The sequence below is a fragment of the Perna viridis genome, chromosome 4 (genome assembly GCF_037379345.1).
Source record: "Perna viridis isolate PV_CMFRI_1.1 ecotype Kerala chromosome 4, ASM3737934v1, whole genome shotgun sequence".
Classification (NCBI taxonomy): Eukaryota; Metazoa; Mollusca; class Bivalvia; order Mytilida; family Mytilidae; genus Perna; species Perna viridis.
In genome coordinates, this window is record NC_142448.1 from 10,310,291 (window position 1) to 10,333,818 (window position 23,528).

The following is a 23,528-nucleotide window of genomic DNA, read 5'->3' on the forward strand; positions in this document are numbered from 1 at the left end:
AAAATTTCAAAGTTTTCGATTTTGATGAAATTTGATATCCAGGTTTTTTAGGATGCCTCGATTTATCATTAGGTGTTCCATTGACGATATGTTTCTCAAAACATTTATCAGGAAACGGGACTTCTACACGTTTCGTGGAAACGCAAATTTTAATTTGTCATGTTTTACTGTTTCAATTCAAATTTTTTGTGATAAGGGTGTTGAATAATGTTACAAAATTGTTTACTGTACAACACGATTTCAATGTTTCTAAAAAGTGTATCCTCTTTTTCAACCGATCATTCTCTTTCTTCAGATGAAGTAAATCCTGAAAATAAGAAAAACGACTTTATACTACAGTAGAGTGCCGAACATGTTTGAAAGAGCAATCAAGGGAACCAAGATTCTAGCGGAAATCAAAAGAATGTAATTCAGGGACAAAGACGACACATGGAAACAGACAAACACAACAAAGAACATAAAGTAACTAAAATAATACATACAAAAAAAAACAAAAGTAAAACTCGTACTCCACTAAAAACTGGGAGCATGGTCCAGGTGCACCGGCAAGGTAACCCCCTTTGTTTTTCTAAACACATCCGCCGAGTTGCTCATATAAAATCACGTCCGGGGTAGACGAAAGAGGAAAGGAAAACTATGAGATTAAAAAGCCTGACATTAACAATAAAAAAAAACAAAATAAAAAGTTATACAATTTATTTAATTGAATTAGAATCTATGAACTTCTAACTCGAAGATCACAATGGTCGTTTTAGTGGGCGATATATTGACAAAGAACAAAAACAAAACAAAACATAACAAAAAGAAAACATTTTGTTTATATAAGAGTAATCGAGGGAACAAAGGTTATAGCGGTAATCAAAAGAATGCAATCCAGAGACAAAGACCAGACATGGAAAACAGGCATACACAACAAAGAACATAAAGTAACTAAAATCATACATACAAAATAACAAAAGCAAATGAGCAACTCGGACTCTACTAAAAACTGGGAGCATGGACCAGGTGCACCGGTAGGGTAAACACCCGCCGAGTTGCTCATAAAAAGCCAAGTCCGGGGTAGACAAACAAGGAAAAGAAGAACTATGACACGTTGAATAAATCAGTTTTCATGGCGCAGATGGATACACCGTAACGATCCACAAGTTCATGATGACGACCATAACACTTCTGTAGTGATGACTTCAATCTTGTAGCAACATAACCCTGTTCTAGAAGCCTATTTGTCAGAGTTCTAGCGCCATACAAAAAGTCTGCGTAGGTTCGGCATGCTGTGGCATAACGTATGTGTTGTGATATGAACACTCCATATGTTGAAGGGATGTTGCCACAGATGAAAGGAAAGTTGCCAATTCTGAATGAAAAGTCATCACGTTTGTCGTAAAGTTTGGTCAATAGTGTTCCTTTACCATCGATTTCTAAGTGTGGGTCAAGATATGAGGCTGACCTTACAGTGTCTGTAGTATCCTTTATCTCAAGTTCTTTGGGGTAGATGCGATGTATCAAATCCCCGAAATTAAGATTGTGTAAAGATAATACGTCATCTATATAGCGGAAACTGAGATTAAAGGATCTAGCCAAACAAGATTCTTTCTTTCGGATCAAATCAGCTATAAAGCCAGCCTCATAAGAGTGAAGGAATAGGTCAGCAAGTAAAGGAGCACAATTTGTTCCCATTGGAATGCCGACCGTTTGTTGAAAAACACGTCCACCACACTGGACAAATATGTTGTCGATTAAAAATTCCAGCATTAGGTAAACATCTTCCACTGTATATTTGGAATATGATTTGGAATTATTCCTAACAAAGTATGAGGAATCTCTACCAAGAACTATATACTTGTATCTAGGTGTACCATCTTTTTTTGGAAAAAACGATGTATAATGTTTTTAAGTATATAATTTACCTTTTTAAGATTTGTAAAAATCTCCTTTTTCTTCCAACGACATTTTCTTGCCGCTTCTCGGTTTCTTTTTCTCCTGTCTTTTAGTTTATCTTTCTCCTCTTTTGTAAGCTGAAATCAAAGATCTTAAACTGTTTATGATATATACTGATTATTTTTAAATATAAAAATATCACTTTGTTGACTTTTTTTTATTATGGAATATATATAGCCTTTGTACAAATATACCTTTTTGATAATTATAGAGCCAAACATGCACGAATGGCATAAAGGTGGATACCTCTTTTATCAGAATGGACAATGAAAATAACGCACTTGAAATGAAACGTGCGTATAATTTTTACTGAGGACGGATCATCAGTAGAAATGCAATGCTAAGTATCCTTATAAACAACATACCGGCAACGATGGCTTGGGTTTCAAATCCACCCTGAGTTGATCCAATCCCTGAGATCGCCTTTTGTTCTGTATTTTGAACCATAACTCTGATTTAACGCAAAAATGAGTTTTCTCCTTTTCGATACGGGGGTATTTTTTAATAGTGTCAGCTGCAGTATGCAATATTCTCATATTTTCCATCACAACTAAATATGCTAAAAGGAGGTAAAAACATATAGAACAATAGATAGACGGGACAGAAAATTAAAAAGTTAATGAATACCCGCTATGCCGATTATTGAAAAAAATTATACGTTTTGCAAAAAAATGTACATGTTTAAAAATGAAGACATTTATACATTTTGCAAATATTCTTTTTTGTTACACGAACCTACACAGGATACATGTACTAGGATTTCATTCTAGTAAGATACTATCAGATATTCTATCAACAGCGGCTTGAGGCAATTGTATATACCGATGAATGTTAATATTCAACCTGCCAGTCTGTTTCAGTTTTTGCTTTTTTCTCCTCAATTACCTGTAACCCTAAATAAATAAATAACGGAGATGTGCAGGCAGAATGATTTGGCAGTAGCCCCAGTCAAATCTTTCTTCATCAATGATTTAACAAAAATAAAAAGCTTTCACTTAAAAAATGTCACATTTTTAAATGTAAAATTAAAAAAAAATGCAGTGTCATTTTTTAATAATTGCCTGAAAATAAAGAAATTAAAACTGTCTTACCTCTTTCTATGAAGACAACAACTGGTCTAGAAAAGTGATGAAGATTATATTATTGAATGCTTATCTAATGCATAACGTAACAAATAGGGTGAATAATACAATATTGATAGAATAAAGATGAATATTGATTGAAATGTCAACGAACATAGAGTATTACACAGGCAAAATTTTACTTGAGCAGCTCAATTATGGGTTTTATTTAAAAAAGCAAAGCTTATCTAAAGTATTCAGGTTATGTATTGGTCTACCCGTTATATGTTGAAGGTTTGAGGTTTTTATATCTATATTTTGATTTTACAAATGTATAAATAGTTTGTTTTACTGCCTAGCAAACTCACAAACTTAGTTAGGAAACAGGTCTTCCTTTGTTGTATAAAGATATTTAAAATAATGTGGACTACTAAACAAAGAGAGAGAAACCACAAAAATTTAACCTTGTTACGATATTTTTTTCTGTGTACCTAAAGGTGAATCAGATTGTGGTGATTGGTTGTATGTGTAATGGTATTAGTATTAACACTTGAACCGCTTGAATAAAAATAAATTTGTTTTTTTTAAATGTTATACTTAAAGATATTCCGCAAGTTGAATATGAGCAGTACACGGAAGTATATTCTGCAATTTGAATGTGGGCAGTATACGGAAGAAGAATTTGGCCTACATTTTAAAAAGAATTCTCATTGGCTAATATTAAGATATTCTTTTAATGTTAGGAAGGTTCTAAGAAACCGGGTATCTATGGCAAAACAAAATAATGACGTACAAAACTAAAAACAATATACTTTAAATAAAAAAAATAAAACTAAATGCTTAGCAATTTAGAACTATGCAATTTGGATAAAGAATTCATCATTCGATACCATTATAATTAGATTGATACGTTACGTGAAAACACTTTTTTAACATGTTCAATTTAAAACCATTAACGAATGATTTATAATGAATGTCGACAGAAAAGAGTCCAATATGCAATAACACGCGAGTTTACTCTTACATTCCGCCATAAGAAGAGTGATATTTGCCAAAAGTTAATTTTCTCGATTGCGCAAAGTACATTTGTGATAAATAGGGAGGGGTATGTTGTACAAGTGAATGATAAAGTTTAAAAGCGCAGTTTCATATATGTAACTTAACACTAGTTTTATTTAACTTGCAGGAAACAGAAATGTAAGACTAAGTATGTATTAAAAAAACACACAAATTGAAATCAAATACATATTTGTTTAACACATTAAAATTTAAAAAAGAAAATGTACCATTTGTGCAATAAAATATTTCGCTTATCTGTATGATCATGTTGTATTCTAAATTTGGTTCGTATGCAAGAAAGTCTATTTTCTACCATGTGTAAAACACCTTTGTTAAACCATGTTTATAAATGGCATGAGGAATTTTTGCGGTTTTTTTTTTAAATTCTGTGTGGTATATAAACATGAATGATAAAAATCAAAGTTAAAGATGCAATAAAAAATCTGTCGTGATTTTCCTATATTTTGATATGGAATAGAAAATAATAACACAATATCAATAGAAAAATATTGGCTTTACTCAGAGTTCTGGATAGTCTAAATTCTTTTATTACATTTAATATTATTCATTATTCTCATTTACTTACCACCCTAAAACTTTATCATTACAACTATAAATAGAACTGTAGTGTCAAATCAAATCAAATAATTATAGTTGTTGAATCGTTGTTGCTCATTTTCCTTTGTATTATCTTATATACTGCCAATGCTTTAGCTTTTTTGTGTTATGTCCTGTTTTTTTTTTAATTTTTACTTATCTTTTATTGTATTTAGTTTGCTACAATGAGTACGAAGATCGTCTTTTTTTTTTCTTGTTTTCAAATTACGGCAATGTTCTTGGATTTTGAGGTAACTGAATTGTCCCATTATCTACGCCTCGGGATTTTTTTTGCCGATATTTCATTAATTCATTTTTCTTGTCGCCGTATAATGATTTTTTGAGGTTCTAAAAACATTCACTCATAGCCTTTCGTTTTTCACTTGAAAGCATATATGGTTTTAAGTAGTGTAAACTATGTATTTTTTTTATTGGAAAAATAGATTTCTTGTATAAACTGCGGCTATAGGGAGGTGTTAGCTGATGGCATTCCCTATGAATCTGAATATGACACAAACAATGGAAAATGATCGTTGAGGGAATAGGTTTAAGCATATCATATAATCTGAGATACTATTGCATAAAAGTAGAAATAAAATTGAAATTGAAAGCAGCGCTTGTCAAACAATTCAATTACTATAATGAGATAAGTGCATATATATAGTACAAGGAATTTCCAATCCATATGATAACATTTAAATGCTGTTCCTTCAAAGTGATATTTAAATGAAATCACCTATGAATAATAAGAAAACTCGGACTTTTGGACCTGTTCTATAACTGAAATATAAAAAAATATATATATTCAACGTTCAACGACCTCACTAGTGAAATCAACTTGGACGTCATGTTATTGTTCTAAAAACATAAAAATTGTCAAAAACATAAATATATACATATAAAGCCACACAACTGAATATTAAAACGGGTTTACTATGTAAATCAGCAGAATATAATGATAAAAGGAAAAATACTTGTGTTAATTTTAGATTTTCCAAATACATCTATATTTGGTTGCCTGTAAAAATTCGACGTCTGTATTTGACGCAAGGTGAATTTAAGTCGCTTGTATACCCCAAACATTATGAAGAATGTGTATAGAGTGTGAAATATCTTTTTAACATACTTATTTACACGTCAAGGGACCGAATACAATTAATCTATTGATGGTTTGAAAATCAGCCAATTTTGCTACTATCAACATTTCTGACAAGATTGAATGAAATACAAACTAAACAAAACTGTTCATGAATGTCCCGCCTCTTTTACAGCAGAATTATTGTAAACAAGTACTATCTTTAAAAAAAAGATGGCCGACGCATTAAAATTTTACTTCTAAGTTTCTACATTTCTTCAAAAGGAGTTATAGAAAATATTCATAAATTCTTGATTTATTTAAAAAAAAAAAAATAACACATGGCGCGCAATTTCAATTTTCGATACAGTTTTTTCGAACGCAATTTTCAAATTTTCTATACAGCTTTTATGAACGCCACTAAGTTATCAGTATTTGGCCGATCGGGAAACAGAATTGCTATCAGGTGACTTGCGTTTCCATAGAAGAGCGTTCTTAATGTCAAAGGGTAAAAAGCGAAACTATACCGACTGCGTCGGAAAAATAAAAACAAAGTCGTCAAACAAGAAGTTTCCCTTCAGTTGAATCCCACAATATGATGTGACTGTTTTAAACATCTTTAAAAATATCATATGGCTGTGATAAGTAGTTGAGAGAAAAAAGAAACAAAGGACTTAAGACGTACAAACGGACTAACACCATGATCAATACAAACCCCGGGGGTAAAAAATGCATAATGAAAAGTAAGTGTGATTACTTCGTTTTTCCTGAGGTAAACTTATCAACTAAGAAAAAGTAATGACAAGTGAGGCATTTCATAACAACTAAAGTTTACTATTTGGACTTCTCACAATTCTGGTTACATGTAAAATATGTTTCTAATCACCTTAATAATTGAAACTGTTCTGTCATTCCTTTTCAAAAAAACTTTGATTGTAAAGTTTTTGATATATTACGGTATCATTGTCTGGTTAGAAATAACCGAATATTGGATTCGTACATATTGAACCGAATATAGACGTACAACCGCCCAATCATTAACATTCTTTGACCTGAGAACCAACAGAAAAATACAGTTACAACACTAACAAATTGATACAAAATAAATAACATATGTATAGGAATAAATCCAATGAAAGCACTATGGTTGATAATTGTCCTAACATGGTCTATTTTAAGTTTCCAGGCTAATTTTGCTGGTAAATAATCTCCCTTTTATGGTCTGAAGCACTGTTGTTCAATGAGGTAAAGAAATCTGCCACCACTTTTGATATTTCAGGGTGCTTCAGTATGTTCGTCATATAAAAGTCCTTTTCTGCCTCTATACATCTTATCTTTTGTCTTAATATTTCGTTTTTCTCCCTTAGAATTTTGAGTTCCTGAAAAAAAAAGAAATAACTTAAACGGAAGCAGGATACATATAATATCATTTGTTGCAAATGACTAAATTAACAAAAACATATTTTCAGGGCAGGGCAGGGCAGAAGTCAAGGGTAACTGTCATAGTGTACCATATAGTTCATATAAAAATACAAAATGGGACTGATCTTACAAAAATCATAGCACATTTAATTTTGACCGATATTCTTTTTTATCAGTTATTGTCATTCAGATATTACCTGCTCTCGAAGAGAATGTATCTGTTTCTTCCTTTCACGACAGTCTTTCGCAGCACGTCTGTTTATCGATTTTCTATGTTCCACCTTTTTAACTTCATCCGGAGTAAGCTGAAGTAAAAATGTAAAGCGAAACATTTAAAAAGTAAATTTTACTAACCCATTTTCTTTATCTAAGATCACTTTGTGATTTTTCATAATTGGACTTACACTAAATTATAAGTGTTTTCTGAATTTATTGCTTATTTCAGCTAATTTCTTCAACTTAAATCTTTTCGTCCCTTGTTCCCATATTCTATCATGGATATGAGTTTTCACTTCCTTTCCAAGAAAAACGAAAAATCATTTTATTATTTTTTATTATTTGCGTAGTGACCTGTGAATTGTTCAATATTGCTATGTTTGTATATTAAGTTCTCATCTCGTAATTAATAGATACAATTAAAAAAAAATATATATTAATAATAATCTCAATAATGTGAAAAATTTCAGAAAAAGTTTTATAAACAGAAAATGATATATAAAAATATTATCAATCTCGCTACATTTAGTGTTAAGTGAACGATCGAAAATGAATTTTGACTTTACTGGAAAAAGGCGAGAGATGGTCTGCGGACATTCGCGATTATAATGTTAGACATATCCTAAGACTATTTGAGCTCACTCCTTTAATGTTGTGTACGATAGGTCTAAGGACCAATCCTGGAATAGCTTAGATAACATAACTGCTGATAATAACCAAAATGCTGAAGCACTGTGATACACCGAGAAAGGAAAACTTTATATAAGTTTTTTTTTTTCTAATTACAAATCAAAACTGTATTTTCGATGATTGATTTTACATTATGTGAAATATGTATGATGTATTATGTCATACACAATAAGTAAAACACTGTGAACTTGTAAAAAATCTGTTTAAAACATTTATGCTATTTATTCTAATTTTTCTATACTTTATAAACATACAGGTTGAGGAGGTTTGACATCGAAATCCACTTTAAGTTCTTCTAATCCCTGAGACAATCTTTTAGTTTGAATTTTACATCTAAGTTCATCCTTCAATATAGGCAATAAAGATTTCTTCTCCACTGATTCCTCGGCTCGATCAACAAGCTCTCTATCATAGTTAAGGGCATCCGACGGTAGTCTAAATATACAAGTTTCATTTTCCCTTTTCATGATGATGAGCTGTAAAACAATGTATTATGACATACTTTATATAATGAAATGTATAATTTACAAAAGGCATGATCTTTTGTTGAATGTATTTTGACAGAATATCTAAAATGCTGATTGAAATAATTGGGTTATTGTTAATCAAAACAACACCTTTTTACTCCTTGTGAAGAAATACAGATGAAATCCAGCTTTTTTGTTTTAGTTTTTCATCTGCCCTTGTTCTGTTCGGTACACATACAGAAAAACAAAATATTTTGTCTTCAATACTTTCGTATGAATATGAAACATAAAGTCCTAATTTTTTTTTAATATATTTTAGAACTTTTAAAACTTTTTTTAATTTCAAAATAATTTGCAACAAAACGGCTGTTGCCTCAGTAAATGTTGCATGTTGATAAATGTTCAATAAATGGAAAGTTTTCAAATCATGACTTCCAAAAATGTATGGCCAGCAATAGTTTGTTCTATTCAATGATAACATTACCTGTAAAAATAAAAAAGTGATAATGGTATATAATATTCAATTAAACCTAGAAGAAATTAACATTTGATTCATCAAATAAACGTCGGGCAAAAAAAAATAGTATAAGAGAACTGTTCAATACCTACCTAGCCAAAGTGTTTCATACTGGAATGACTACAAACTAAAAATCTAAACTAGATGTACTAATTGTTTCTTTCGAAGAATAATGTTTATTTTTACTGTTGGTGGTTTCCAATATCTATAAATACCATTCTATTTTAACTTGTTTCGTTACGTCTAATCCTTGTTTGAAAGCTATTTATAGCAAAATCCAAGCTTAGATCAAGATATATATATAAGCGAAGGCTCCGAACAAGGAATTTAATCAAAGACTGAAGTCTCCAATGTTGCTAATCGTCAAATATTCTCTATCACTGAATTTTGGCTTACTTTCAACATCCGAAATGGTACGAATGCGATAATGTCGCATCATGTGCTCTAATATCGGGTGGCTTCCGCAAAAATCTTGGTTCCTTTGATATGATTGCATACTCAAAACCGTCATTGCCTAAAGGTTTTCAATTACCAGGAACCAAATTAAACAACCGACAATGGTTATATATAGATACCTGGGTCCTGTATGAGTGGCCGTTCACGTCAAAATAGCGTTATTTTCATCCAGATGTTATTTTCTATCTAGATACTACTAACATGTATCTAGATACTTCTCACAAGCATCTAGATGTTTCACAAAATCATCTGGATACTTCGCAAAGTATTTAGATGCTTTTGGGAAGTAACTAGATACTCACAAGAAGCATCTAGATGTTTGCGAGTAGTATCTAGATAGTTGTGCAAAGCGTCTAAATGCTTTTACCAAGTACCTAAATACTTCTGAGAAGCATCTAGATGCTTTTGCGAAACATATAGATACTCGTGAGGAGTTCTTATGTATCTAGATACATGTAAGAAGCATCTAGATACTTGTATGAAACATCTAGATAGTTATGCGAAGTATTTAGATATCTAGATAGTTGTGAGAAGTACCTAGATATATGTTAGAAGTATCTAGAGAGAAAATAACATCTAGATGAAAATATCACTACATTGACATGAACGGCCACTCATAGTCCTGGTAATACATATGACCTATATATATATAGTCAATTGTATCGAGCCTTGCACATGTGTTGAATAGGAAACTGGGTAATATTACATAAATTCAATGATAATCGATTATTTCATCTTTTAATGTAAATTCTCATACAAGCCAAAAAAAAATTACATAGACATGTGTATGATATTTTTTTTTAAAGCGGTACGTTGTAGCGATCTTTGGGTCGCTTATGATATTGAGCAGAAATAAGATCAGGAACTAGATTAAACAACTGGCAAAGAATATTCATATGTATATGACCTATTTGGTCTTGAACCGAGCCTTGTGCCTGAATCGGAAACTGGGTATGTTCAATACTAACCGATAACTTAGTGTAAACTTCCTGTTCTCGTACTAGCAAGAAACACACGTAGAACACGCGTGTACGCTATTTAAGAGGTACATTTTTATCTCGTATGAAGCTAGAACTATTACGCTATGGCGGTAAACAGGGCAAAGATCTGCAGCATTACATGGAGTATAAATATATAATTATGCAAATCATATGCGAATATAAATTACTGAAATTACGAGTGCAAGAAATCGCTAACAATATTAGCAACATAAAAAGGGGTCTAGGTTATCATATGCTCATTTATGTCCAATATTTGCACAAGTATTGCGATATTATCCATCATAAAGGGGATACTAACCCCAGACCGCCTGGATCTTTCACTGCTTGTTTAAACCAGTGCATGTGACATGGCAAAATCAATTGATGATAGTAGACTTTAATGTGTAAGCCTGGATATTTTTACGACCGCAAAAATAAATTTGCGGTCGTATATTGGTATTGCGCTGTCGTCGACGTCCGTAGACACTTGGTTTTTGTGCGATAACTTTCGTTGTGGTTGACCAATTGCTATGACATTTTGATATGATTTTACTAAGCTCTAAAATTAGGGGTTTGTGGCCCCTACTGTTTTCGAATATGGAGCCGAAAAGCGTAAAAGTAGGTGTTTTATTACAAACCATGTAGAATAATTGTTTTTCTTCCGATTTTGATAATTCCTTTTTATTGTTTTTCGTATTCAATTCTGGTAAAACAAATGTATTTTGCAGATTTGGTGCGATTTGTCCCGTTTTCGAGTTATAAGGGGTCAATGGGTCCACACACCCCCAAAATATCGACTTTTTAAAAAGTTTTGTTCTGATTTCAAATTTTCCTATGAAATGGGGACCAAATGGCCCACACCCCAAAAGCATTTTTTTTTATTTTTGGTCCGATTTTAATTTCTTTTTATTCCTTATAAAAATCCCTGCCTTTATTTTATATCAGATTTCAGGTATCTCCTATGGTTTTCGAGTTATAAGGGGTCAAATGGACCATACCCGAAAGAATTTTTTTTTCATTTTTGGTCTGATTTTTATTAGAATTCTTCAAATTTTGTGCAAAACAGTGTCTAAACCAGTTGTTGTGTCCATAATTGATTTTAAGTCCCTATGCTTAAATATGTCAAAAACTAATATTGTGTCCACACTTGCCCCACATGTTCAGGGTTGGACCACTGCGGTCATATCATGCTGCGCTCTGTGAAGCTTTCCGCGATACAGACTACAAGAATGACGCGTTTTAAAATACTCATGAAGCTTTATTAGTTGTACAATACTTATACACATCAAGACTCAGTTAAGATTGAGCATGGCTGAGCTTTGAGACTATGGGCTAAAAAGTTATGGAACTGGGCTCTCGAATACAAATACAATGATCTCCTTGTTTCACTTTTTTTGCTTCAAATTGGCAGTCAAAACCTTGGAAATAAATACGGATTAAGATTGAAAATGTGTCTGTTAAAAACACCTCTATTGTTTGTTTGAAGTCGAAAGGTTTTCTGACAATATTCTGGTCGGAAATAAGCATTTATTCAATAGACATCTAGAACCAAACTAACATTAAGCTTAATCAAATTGGAAAAAAATATGTTTGCTTCTTTCCTTTTCACCAAAATAATATTTTTTGACAAGGGAAATGCTGGATCACAGATTTTTAATGCAAAATGTAGTCTATGAAATTATGACTGAAAGTTTTGAAATTGCTATTACGTTAAACCAGAACTGGCAATTTTGCGAAACAACCAACGAAGTTTTGTTTACTCGTTGTATAGATGTCAATGTCAAAACTTGTAGAAACGTGTATAAAATGAACCATAGATTTGGATACTTTTTTTATTTAACTATATGTTTGCATTGAACGTTGATTGTCAATTTTTTGCTTTTACAATATATATATATAAACATACTTCCATACAAAGCAAATCATATACATGCATAGACTATGAAAAGTCTTTAAAAGGACACGAAAACTCTCATGAAAACACTGTTTCGTTTCCCCTTTTTTTATTTTCAGGTTATGTGCTACCCTTCCCTACAAATGAAACGGTTGTTCCTTGAAAGGTCGGATACAACTTCTGATAATGTCACTTCAATATGAATTTAGACAAGTAACTTTTCTTGCACATTCTTGATAATTATAAAGTATAAACCAAGTTTATATCAACAATCAGCACAAATGTCTTAACAAAAGATTATGGTCGGTCTAACATGCACAATATTTTTGTCAGCGATAAAAGACAAAAAAATGCGCATTTGATGTAGATTCATTAAGGTCATACACAACATGGAAAAGGGTAGCAAACATAAACAGACGTTTTAAACTAGAGTATTTGCACCTTTATGACATGTTTGCAATCATACATTATATTTGGTGTCATTTAATCCTAAAGAAATCGAAAGTTTAAAAGAAGATGCATAACATATCATAATATAGTTTTATAAATCTTTGCCATATATAGAATGTGTATCTCGTGTGAGTTAATGGTCCTTAGAAAAGTAACAATTTTATTTGACTTAACAACCCAAATATAACGTGCTGAATGACATCACTCCAGGAAAGTTTTATAACAATCCATGAAACAGTTCGGGGTCCAACACTTAACTCTGAAGATATTCTCAAATGACATCACTCCAGGAACAGGAAAGTTTTATAACAATCCATGAAACAGTTCGGGGTCCAACACTTAACTCTGAAGATATTCTCAAATGACATCACTCCAGGAAAGTTTTATTACAATCCATGAAACAGTTCGGGGTCCAACACTTAACTCTGAAGATATTCTCAAATGACATCACTCCAGGAAAGTTTTATAACAATCCATGAAACAGTTCGGGATCCAACACTTAACTCTGAAGATATTCTCAAATGACATCACTCCAGGAAAGTTTTATAACAATCCATGAAACAGTTCGGGGTCCAACACTTAACTCTGAAGATATTCTCAAATGACATCACTCCAGGAAAGTTTTATAACAATCCATGAAACGGTTCGGGGTCCAACACTTAACCCTGAAGATACTCTCAAATGACATCACTCCAGGAAAGTTTTATAACAATCCATGAAACAGTCCGGGGTCCAACACTTAACTCTGAAGATATTCTCAAATGACATCACTCCAGGAAAGTTTTATAACAATCCATGAAACAGTTCGGGGTCCAACACTTAACTTTGAAGATATTCTCAAATGACATCACTCCAGGAAAGTTTTATAACAATCCATGAAACGGTTCGGGGTCCAACACTTAACTCTGAAGATATTCTCAAATGACATCACTCCAGGAAAGTTTTATAACAATCCATGGAACAGTTCGGGGTCGAACACTTAACTCTGAAGATATTCTCAAATGACATCACTCCAGGAAAGTTTTATAACAATCCATGAAACAGTTCGGGGTCCAACACTTAACCCTGAAGATATTCTCAAATGACATCACTCCAGGAAAGTTTTATAACAATCCATGAAACAGTTCGGGGTCCAACACTTAACTCTGAAGATATTCTCAAATGACATCACTCCAGGAAAGTTTTATAACAATCCATGAAACAGTTCGGAGTCCAACACTTAACTCTGAAGATATTCTCAAATGACATCACTCCAGGAAAATTTTATAACAATCCATGAAACAGTCCGGGGTCCAACACTTAACCCTGAAGATATTCACTAATGGCATAATTCCGGGAAAGTTTCATAACAATCCATCGAACACTTAACTCTTAAGATCTTCTCAAATGACATGGTTACTCAAATGTAAGTAGTGAAAATTTATGAAATTACAAACAGTTAAGAATAATCTCAGACTTAAATATTTTTTCAACTTCATGGCGTCAGGAAAAGTTGTGCTAATAGAAGCTAAACATAAATTCAGGTGGAATATCAGAAAAGAAGATACACACTTGCATTACCAAATAATCTCTGACCAAAAACAATGAATTGATAGTATTGATCATGACTATTAGTCACCACCGTTCATTTTTCAATTATTGATTTTACGAGTAAGTAATAGTAGTATTATAACCAATGATCAGGTCGAAAATATGGGATTCTACCGTTTTACTTATGGACTTCAGTGTACATTTTTATACTGCCTTTAAACGTTGCTACACTTTTCTATGTTGCATTTGTTTGTGTTGTGATTATTTTATACAAGGTGTAACATTTTATGTACATATATTGTTCATAAGATGTACTAAGAAAAAAATATAGTATATGCATGAACACAGCGGTTATTGATATTCTTGCTACTATGTAAAGTATTTAAAAAAAGCAGTCATGGAAAAGTAATGATTCATTTAATTTTTTTATGTATCATAGATTGATGTCATTGAGAACATCTGTAGTAGGAATGGCGGCAATATCATTCTGGTTAAATTGTTTAATTTACTGACCGCATTGGTTTAAGTAGCGGCTTTTAAACTGTTTTTCTTGTTAAGAATCCTGATTAATTGACACTGATTATACTTTACCACATTGGTCGTTCCTGAGTAACATACCCTTGTGTTTGGGTTTTTAGTTGTGCGATAAAAAGGTATTTATGTTAGACTATGCTTTCTTTTATTTATTGCCATTATTGAAAAATAATGATTTTTGTTTACTGGTGTTTGGAATAATTACGTGCTTAATATATTTCTTTGCATAGTGATACATGTTTCTCGCAAATTCTTTATTTTATTAGCCGAAAAGGCCCACTAGAAATTTGTGTAAAAAAATGTATCACGTTATTTTATGTGCTACAATTTTGCTGTGTATTTGTTCTGCTTGGTTTTAAAGATTTCAAACGTAACAGATTAGGTCAAATTAGAACAAAGTAACCATTACCGTTGTATTATCATACTTTTCTAAACATTCTGATCAAATTTTAAAAGGATCAATTACCATATCGTTTATACATGTTACCACACAAAACAAACTTAATTTATGCACTGATTAGAAAACATAAACATTGAAAATGTGGTAGTTTTAAATTAATTAGATGACAAAAGGAAAATCCTTTTTATTCAACCGTTCCGTAATTCTCGGATAGTTCAGTCTTTTTCTGATTACTACAACATCCGTACACTGTTCACACTTGATATTTTTCACGTCAACTCATTATAGGCAGAGGATTCAGTCAGTCTAATGTATCCTCAACATTTATCTTCAGATTACTGAAATTATCTAATTGGTCCTTGAACAGTTCTGTCAAAGCTGATACTAAATTCTGAGCTTTACAAATATTTGTTAAATAAAATTCCTTTTCTTCTTCTAGACGAGAAATAGCTTCTTTCAATCGCACGTTTTCTGCCATCAAGGATTTCAATTCCTAAAAAATTACAAAGGAAAATATTAAACTTAATCTTTACTAAGAAAATATTGTTTCCTTTTGTACCTTATTGAAGCTGCATTGGAGCACTTAAACCAATATTCGAAGTATATATAGTTGCAATTTCATGAGTTTGAGCCCTGTTGCTTGACCCACTTACAATACAGACCATGGTTTATAAACATGGTACCAAAATCTTTTTAATGAATATAAAGTTTGGATTTAATGTTAAACTTAACTTCTTTTCAGAATATTTTGGACTTTAACAGTTCGAAATATGACTTTTCAATTCGTATTGTCAACTTTCCTTTCATCTGTGGCAACATCCCTTCTGCACCTGCAGTTCTCATACGTTATGCCAGAGCTTGCCGTATTTACGCAGCCTTTTTTGTACTGCGCTAGACTGTTTACAATTAGGCTTCTGGAACAGGGATATGTTGCTACAAACTTAAGATTGAAGTCGTCATTACAGAAGTTTTATGGTCGTCATCATAAACTGGTGGATCGTTACGGTGTGTCAATCTGCTCCATGAGAACCGTTTGTTTAACGTGTCATAGTTTCCTTTCCTCTCTCGTCTACTTCGGACTTTTTATTAGCAATTCAGCGGTTGTTTCTAGAAAAGCAGAGGACGCTTACCCAAACGGTGCACCTGGTCCATGCTAGAATCATGGTTCCCTACATTATTAATTGATAAAACAAATTAATACAAAAATAATACCCACTAAAAGGGAACTTCAGGTGAAAAAATTACATGTATATTTACCTCAACTGTATTTTTAAATACAACTTTTTTCTTCATTCTGCATTTAAAAGCTGCCAACCGGTTCATCTTTTTTCGGTTGTCCATCTTTTGTTTCTCTTCAGGAGTCAACTAATGGGAAATACAAAAAAAAGACATTTCAGCACTTTATTAATCCTTTTATTTGGTTGACATCAAATAACACGAGACAAAACAAAACAAACAAAAGGAGAAAAAAAATATACAAAACGAAGCAAAAAAACACGTTTGTCAGTAGTATCCAAGGAAACATAGTGTTTCAAAGTGTTTATTTCATATTGATGTATATGACCAACGGTAAATACTTGTTTTGACGTTATGGGATGACGTTAAGAAAAAAAGGTAATAGTTAATACTCGCCAGTCGAGGTATTTAAGAATTTGAGAGACATCACAAAGGAACTGTATTAGTGTTTCCACGATTTAAACAACACAAACTGAAGACAAAATAAGATGTCTTCATTTCATTAAGCTAAAATTAGCTATTGCAAATATTATTATAATTCTATATATAGTAGCTGATTTCAGCCTTATGCCAGAAAGACATTACCTTATCTTAAAACTAATTGTATATAGCATTCATTCATTCAAGTCTTTAATTCCTCAATAATGAAATTACAATGAACATAGATATTACAAAATCAGCATAGCAAACAAAAAAATGTCAGATATAAGAGAAATTGTAGATATGATTCATAAGAACGCAATGTATATATATATATATGTCTGAAAAATTCCTTACGATGTTAGAACTGTCAAATTTACGATGCAAATTTTTGGTCGTTCCCTCCCTCGAACTCGTACCGCCGTGGCATCTATGGCAACACCGCCTGTACAAAGTCCAGCGCCCTAGACCACTCGGCCAGCTAGGCTATATATAAATATAGCTTTCGCTGGCCGGGTCATTCCTCCTCGTAGGATTAATCTAGGGCTGTAACTTACTACACGATGTATGGTAGTACGGGGCAGTTCATCTAGGTGTTATTATGTAGGATAGAGGATCAAATTAATGATGCATGTCACAACAAATCAGTATTATACAAACCTCTCAGAATGTGACGACTCTACTCGCTACACTGCTCCATCGGATCAAATTGATACAGGGAAGATAAAGTAAACGTATATAAGGGTCTGAAAAATTCCCAACAATGTTAGAACTGTCAAATTTGCGATACAAATTTTTGGTCGTTCCCTCCGCAAGACTCGAACTCGTACCGCTGTGACATCTATGGCAACACCGCCTGCACAAAGTCCAGCGCCCTAGACCACTCGACCAGCTAGGCTAAATAAAAATATAGCTTTCGCTGGCCGGGTCATTCCTCCTCGTAGGATTAATCTAGGGCTGTAACTATGTATGGTAGTACGGGACAGTTCATTTAGGTGTTATTATGTAGGATAGTGGTCTAGGGCGCTGGACTTTGTGCAGGAGGTGGCAACTGCACAATTTGTCAGTTCTAACATCGTTGGGAATTTTTAAGACCCTTCTATAAGTTTACGTTATCTTCCCTGTATCAATTTGATCCAATGAAGCAGTGTAGCGAATAGAGTCGTCACATTCTTAGACGTTGTATATATATGAATTTATTTGGTGTATTGCTATATCATGCATTGGCAGTAAGCCGTAAGCCGACTATATCTGGTGGAGCACTGAACAATGTGGGAATGACAAAGTTTCGTAAACGACGTGATTTCCAAGTCTTGTAGATCAGTTTGCGGCCGTTTTCCTAATAAAATGGTGTACAAATCCTCATCACCATAACACGAGAGTTCCCGGTAAAGTGTCAGAGGAAAGTTTTCAATTAATATGTCTGACCAGATATCACGCAAAACGTTTGTGCATGGGCAACTGCAGGAAACATGCAAGAACAAATCTCTATATATTCGACCACAAACGGAGCAATATTTCTCTGAAAGTTCAGGAATGTCACATAATAATTTCGTAATAAAATACGAGGTGCGAATTTCGCTATAAGTTTTTGCTTCAGACCAGAATTTCGCAAATGTCACAGATATATGAATATTTCGGAATCTAGAAAAGTTACAATTATTGTTTATACGATATTTCCAGTTGTCAGTTTGAATTGAAGAGATATGTTGATTGACTATTTTCTTCCAAACTTGTTTAGGTGGGAAATGTCCATCACTTGTAAAGGTAGCTAGATAACCTTCCAGTCTGTAACGGCGAAGTATATTGATAATATCGGGTATAAATCCTAATTGTTTTCTTATTGTTATTGATGCATATGACCAACGGTAAATACTTAAGTAGCAGTCCTTGTAAGAATCGTGCAAATTGTGCAAAATGTGATAGACCTAAAAAAGGCTACATATTTTTATTTTTGTTATTAAGTTGCGTTATAGATCTATATGATGAAATGTACATTTATTCATTCCAATCTGTCTGCTCTTAGGAGATAATCAACATTGAAAATACAATAGTTTCTAAAATAAAAAAAAATCGGGATGAATCCAGGTGCTCCGGAAGGGTGAGCAGTTCTTGCTTCATATAAGAAATTTTCTAATTAGGAAAATATAATAAGATAAAAGATAATATGATAAGACCACTGTATCAATCACTGAACAAAAATTATAAATATATCACGGAACAAGTAAAAAATTAACAGTAGAATTGAGGAATTTTTTCACAAAAAATCTTCTTTTTTAAAACGTGTGGATGCTAAAGAGATGGGAGAATTTTGACACTATTTAATACATAAAATATAGTCATTTTGACCCATTTGGAATTGTTTTATAACAAGTTATTGTTCATTCTTTTTGAATGACTCTAGAGACTTACAGGTGACTTTTCTTTGGGCTCAAAATCGACTTTAAGTTCTTCAAGTCCCTCTGATAAACGCCTGCTTTGTATTTTCGAACGGAGTTCTTCCTTAAGAAGAGGCAGCAATGACTTGATCTGAACTGATTCCTTTGCCGTTTTAAGTAAATCATCGCCAAATGTATGTGCGTCAGATGGTAATCGAAACGCAACACTGGCATCCATTCTGAAAATAAAGATAAATAACAATTATCATCGAATAAGGACAAATCATCTCTTTAGATCTTCACATTTTTATATGAATCATAATTTTTTAGTTCTTGATCATTGAAATTTTATTCAACACAACATTTACACCAGAATTATATTTGATAAACTCACCTACCTAGGTAACTTTGCCCAGCTATGTCTTTCCACGTCCGTGCACAAATGCCATTAGAACATGCAGTCACGCCTATCTTTGCGCTTTACAAGCTCTGGATACTGCACAATGAAGCCGTAGTAATAATCAGCAATTGGCTAGCTAATGACGCTATCTAGAGCGTTTTAAAAAGAAGTTAAATCAGGCAATGCTATACGAATGCATATATTACCGTCAGAGGTTGCCAAAAATATGTCCTTGTAATTGATCAAAGCCACATCGTGTTTAATTAAATATAGCACATGGTTGTTTCCATTATTTTATAAATAGAACGCTTGAGAGGATGTATCTATATATATCTCGAAATCTAGCAGTTTATTTCGTAAAAGATAATGTTGTAAGTTGCTAAGGAAAATTGATTCAAAGTTAGTGAAATAGCCATTAATGTATTGTAGTATTAAAGTTTATATTCAGATTCTATATTATCCTCAAACCAAAGCGTGTTTGTTTTATTAATTTTATAAACTATATATAGCCAAGAATATAAACTGATGATAGAAAACAAAACATACTATTCAACGGTTTGAAATCTGGAATGAATGAATTTGATCATGAGCCAAGCATATTAGGCATTTCTTATTCTTGAAGCTATCAAATCGCAATAGAAATGTTTTCCCCTAAAACTCAAACTGTGTCAGGTCTAAGACCAATTCCTTGCTGATATTTCAGCAGGGATACATTCTAACGATAACAATAATTAACTCTGACATTACTTTTACACCCGTCTTTACATTTTTGTAATATTTCAAAACTTTATACATCAATTACATCATCATGATAGAAATTTTTGTTTTAGAAAAATGTAATACTCCAGTAGTATCAAACTTTTAAGGTTTTCTCATTTTCAACTGAATCTGTAAGTTCCGCACTAATAAGACAATTTTTAGAATTTATATTAATATACTATAAAATTGTGTACTTTAACACCCCATTGTCAAATAGAGTTAAGAACATTAAAGGAGAATCTGTCATGAATTAAAAATTAATATTAGTGGTATAAGAGATAATTACAGTTTTAATTCTTGTATGAGGGGGATATCATATGAATTAATTAATACTTCTGAAAGTTCTAGTTATCTTATACTGTAGTTTCACAGTATTGGACGTTAAAGATAAACTCTTTAAAATATTTTGGTCACTAATCACGAGAAAATAATATCATGCAAATACTGGTTTAAAATACGTTAAATAGCAATTTATTTTAATTGTTCACTATGGAATTTTCCGCGCAATATGAATGGAATTTTTTTCTTTGCTTAAATTTAATAACGAGCCTACAATTCAGAGAGAACATTTTCTTATATCTTTTGCAGGTATTTATTGATACTAAGCATATAAAAAAACTTTTAATAAAATCTTTCTACAGAGTTTATTGTATATTTTCATGAGCAACTCAGCGGGTGTATCTAGAAAAGCAGAGGACACTTACCCTACCGGTGCACTTGGTCCATGCTCCCAATTTTGAGTGGAGTCCCAAGTTGCTCATTTACTTTTGTTACTTTGTATGTACAATGTATTATTTTTTGTTTTGTTTTTGTTTTGTTTTTTGTTTTTTGTTTTGGTATTCAGTTCTATGTCAATTATCGTGTATTAATACTTAAAAATACTACATGGTTGTTCCTACGTCGTTTATACATAGATGTGACTATATTTAGTATAAAATGCAAAGTAACGGAATTAATGGAAAAATACCTAATCTGAAATTATGTAAGATAAATCCTATTTTTCCCATTTGGACATTTATCGACAGCAAAAAGCTAATAAAAAATATTTTATGTGCGATTCCCCATCGAAAATTAATAAATGGGTTTTATAAGTATGATATTTTTCAAACAAATAACAGGATTCTATTCAAGTTAATTTAAAGCTCACACATCTAAGTAAATAATTTAAAATTATTATTCGCATAGTTCGCGAAGTTCGCATTAGTGTCTTCTGATATAGAATTTCTTTGAAAATATTCTGAGCATGAAATGTAACTTCATGAATCTAAACTGTTTTCTGTTGACATCGTTTGTATGTAATTTGTCTTTCTTCTGTCTTCTAATTTATCTACACGATTGACAATTGATTTGAAAAAAAATAATTATACCGTTGTAAAGATTTTGTAAAACCTGACATACATTCTATTTTATGTGATATTTCAAAACTTAATTCATGTCTTAATTATATTTTGATATTATACTGATTTTAAATGCCATAGACATTTACTTTATGGTCCTCTTTACGATCTTTTAGACTAACCCTGCCTAAGTGACTTTACAAACCATCACCCGACGATCCTGCCTACTCGGCCAACAGAAGGAAAATGTGTTTGATGCCTGAAAGCTGTGTAGTAATTTTATTCAATATTCATATGAGACTTTGGACATTTTTATATTAACTTCGTGTAATTGGTCTTTGATTTTATTTACCACTTTATATGTAAATCTCATTCAGGAGGAAATAAAATAAAGATGATGACGATGATGGTGATTATGATAATGGTGATGGTGCATGCTTACATAAATTCTGATCACTTTTATAAAGAGAAGAAGTTGTTAATGTAAACTGAGTTACGATAAAAAGGGGAAAGCGAGGGGCACCTTTCATGACGGTGGTGTTGATATATATTTAGTAGTCGACAGTGATTGCGTTGTTCTATTTAGATATATCATGTTGTTCAGCAGCTACGAGTATACCTGGCTTTAAAGCTAGCAAAAACAAAATTTTAAGTTCTGATAAAAGCAGTTGTCTAGCCTTCGTATAAAGACTACATCAAAAGAGTGTTAACATGGCGTTTCGTTTATTATGTCCATAAAAAAGATCAATTAGAAAAGATAACTTTTTTTTTAAAATGAAGCTTAACATTTCATTTTCCCAAATAGGTTTTGAAAAAAAATGAAATCCACAAAAATGAAAATATTTCCAGTTTTTTTCATAACTGTTCGCCGAATTACATTATGTCTGTATTAAAATCACTAAGCTTTATTTCATTTGTGTCTGTTGTTTCAGTATTGATGGATTTTTTAATGGTTATTAAAAAAAAAAGATAAAATGGCTTCCTTTGTTTTGTTGTACAGTTTAATCGGTCAAATGGTTTAAGACCTAGCCTATGGTTATAAAATACATATGGCAATGATGTTTCATTATGTTCTCATGTCACTATCCAACTTAGATGTACATTTCTCGTGTATCGGGGTCATCACAGAAAATTCTCAAATATTTAGATCATTGCTTACTTCTAAGAAAACGTCCATTTGAAATTGAGATGGGACTTGGAAGTTTTTTTCTACCAAAATATTTATTTTCACCGCGTAAACGGTTTTATCAAATATTTATTTTCACATAAATCGAATTAAGTTATTTAGTTTCATACATGCAAAAGCTCATAAGATATTATAATCCCATCTTCAAGATAAGAATAATTTTCAAATTCTTCAAAAGCCCCCCTTAAAAACTCAAGTGGTCGTCCCCAATATAACCAATTGAAACATGAATTTACAAATAATGTATTAGTTTTTAAAGTAAGAAACAATAATTGTGTAAAAATGAATTAAAAATTAAAATATGAATTGTACGTGAAACTTCAGACTAATTTGATCAATATAAATGCCATGAAGAATCAGAACTTCAATGATTAGCGCGTATTGTGAACTTTTAGTGTCAAATCATCAACTTTTGTCTACAGTGTTGCACGTTTGCCACTACAACCGCATGTTCTTTGTAGTGTGTAGAAAGCAAGTGTCTTTCATTATATACCCGACAGAATTCAGGTGAGAATTTCATAGATGG

General features: G+C 32.1%; 3 protein-coding genes and 1 long non-coding RNA gene across 7 annotated transcripts; 1 reads left to right on the forward strand and 3 right to left on the reverse strand.

Annotated features, from left to right (window-relative positions):
• Window positions 1–130: 130 nt before the first annotated feature.
• Window positions 131–5,419, reverse strand: LOC148618800 (uncharacterized). The gene is made up of 5 exons (XM_088578035.1): window positions 4,286–5,419; window positions 3,030–3,055; window positions 2,304–2,497; window positions 1,908–2,015; window positions 131–307 (listed from the first exon to the last, which is right to left on the reverse strand). Exons 3-5 carry the CDS (start codon window positions 2,481–2,483, stop codon window positions 173–175), a joined length of 423 nt encoding a protein of 140 aa, XP_088434161.1. The 5' UTR covers window positions 2,484–2,497; window positions 3,030–3,055; window positions 4,286–5,419; the 3' UTR covers window positions 131–172.
• Window positions 5,420–5,568: 149 nt separating this feature from the next.
• LOC148618801 (uncharacterized) lies at window positions 5,569–9,571 on the reverse strand. Of its 2 annotated transcripts, none has more exons than XM_088578033.1 (4): window positions 9,439–9,571; window positions 8,313–8,534; window positions 7,350–7,457; window positions 5,569–7,109 (listed from the first exon to the last, which is right to left on the reverse strand). In XM_088578033.1, the coding sequence occupies exons 1-4, from the start codon at window positions 9,445–9,447 to the stop codon at window positions 6,918–6,920; spliced, it is 531 nt and encodes a 176-aa protein (XP_088434159.1). In that variant the 5' UTR covers window positions 9,448–9,571; the 3' UTR covers window positions 5,569–6,917. The 2 variants fall into 2 exon arrangements, with proteins under 2 accessions (XP_088434159.1, XP_088434160.1); XM_088578034.1 differs by lacking the exon at window positions 9,439–9,571 and adding an exon at window positions 9,135–9,410.
• Window positions 9,572–10,347: 776 nt separating this feature from the next.
• LOC148618802 (uncharacterized) lies at window positions 10,348–22,708 on the forward strand. Its single transcript, XR_015921446.1, has 3 exons — window positions 10,348–10,449; window positions 12,492–15,005; window positions 21,993–22,708. It is a non-coding gene; the product is annotated as an uncharacterized LOC148618802 (long non-coding RNA).
• LOC148618803 (cyclic AMP-dependent transcription factor ATF-3-like) lies at window positions 15,286–20,002 on the reverse strand. 3 transcript variants are annotated; one of them, XR_015921445.1, is made up of 5 exons: window positions 19,715–20,002; window positions 19,355–19,559; window positions 17,300–18,870; window positions 16,544–16,651; window positions 15,748–15,779 (listed from the first exon to the last, which is right to left on the reverse strand). XR_015921445.1 is itself a non-coding variant. In XM_088578036.1 (4 exons), exons 2-4 carry the CDS (start codon window positions 19,556–19,558, stop codon window positions 15,588–15,590), a joined length of 504 nt encoding a protein of 167 aa, XP_088434162.1. In that variant the 5' UTR covers window position 19,559; window positions 19,719–19,988; the 3' UTR covers window positions 15,286–15,587. The 3 variants fall into 3 exon arrangements, 1 of the variants encoding a protein (XP_088434162.1); XR_015921443.1 differs by having other exon boundaries at window positions 19,719–19,999; XM_088578036.1 differs by lacking the exon at window positions 17,300–18,870 and having other exon boundaries at window positions 15,286–15,779; window positions 19,719–19,988.
• Window positions 22,709–23,528: the final 820 nt, after the last annotated feature.

Bases quoted from the DNA above. Each gene is read 5' to 3' on its own strand.
- LOC148618800 (XM_088578035.1), bottom strand. From the start codon at position 2,483: ATGGAAAATATGAGAATATTGCATACTGCAGCTGACACTATTAAAAAA. The intron at 2,016-2,303 runs GTATGTTGTTTA...CTTTGATTTCAG, and splicing joins AACCCAAGCCATCGTTGCCG to CTTACAAAAGAGGAGAAAGA. The intron at 308-1,907 runs GTAAATTATATA...TCTTATTTTCAG, and splicing joins TTTTTACAAATCTTAAAAAG to GATTTACTTCATCTGAAGAA.
- LOC148618801 (XM_088578033.1), bottom strand. The intron at 7,458-8,312 runs GTATGTTTATAA...TTTTTACTTCAG, and splicing joins ATGTCAAACCTCCTCAACCT to CTTACTCCGGATGAAGTTAA. The intron at 7,110-7,349 runs GTAATATCTGAA...TTTTTTTTTCAG, and splicing joins TACATTCTCTTCGAGAGCAG to GAACTCAAAATTCTAAGGGA.
- LOC148618803 (XM_088578036.1), bottom strand. From the start codon at position 19,558: ATGGATGCCAGTGTTGCGTTTCGATTACCATCTGACGCACATACATTT. The intron at 16,652-19,354 runs GTAAGTCTCTAG...ATTTCCCATTAG, and splicing joins AGCCCAAAGAAAAGTCACCT to TTGACTCCTGAAGAGAAACA. The intron at 15,780-16,543 runs GTAAATATACAT...GTAATTTTTTAG, and splicing joins TATTTAAAAATACAGTTGAG to GAATTGAAATCCTTGATGGC.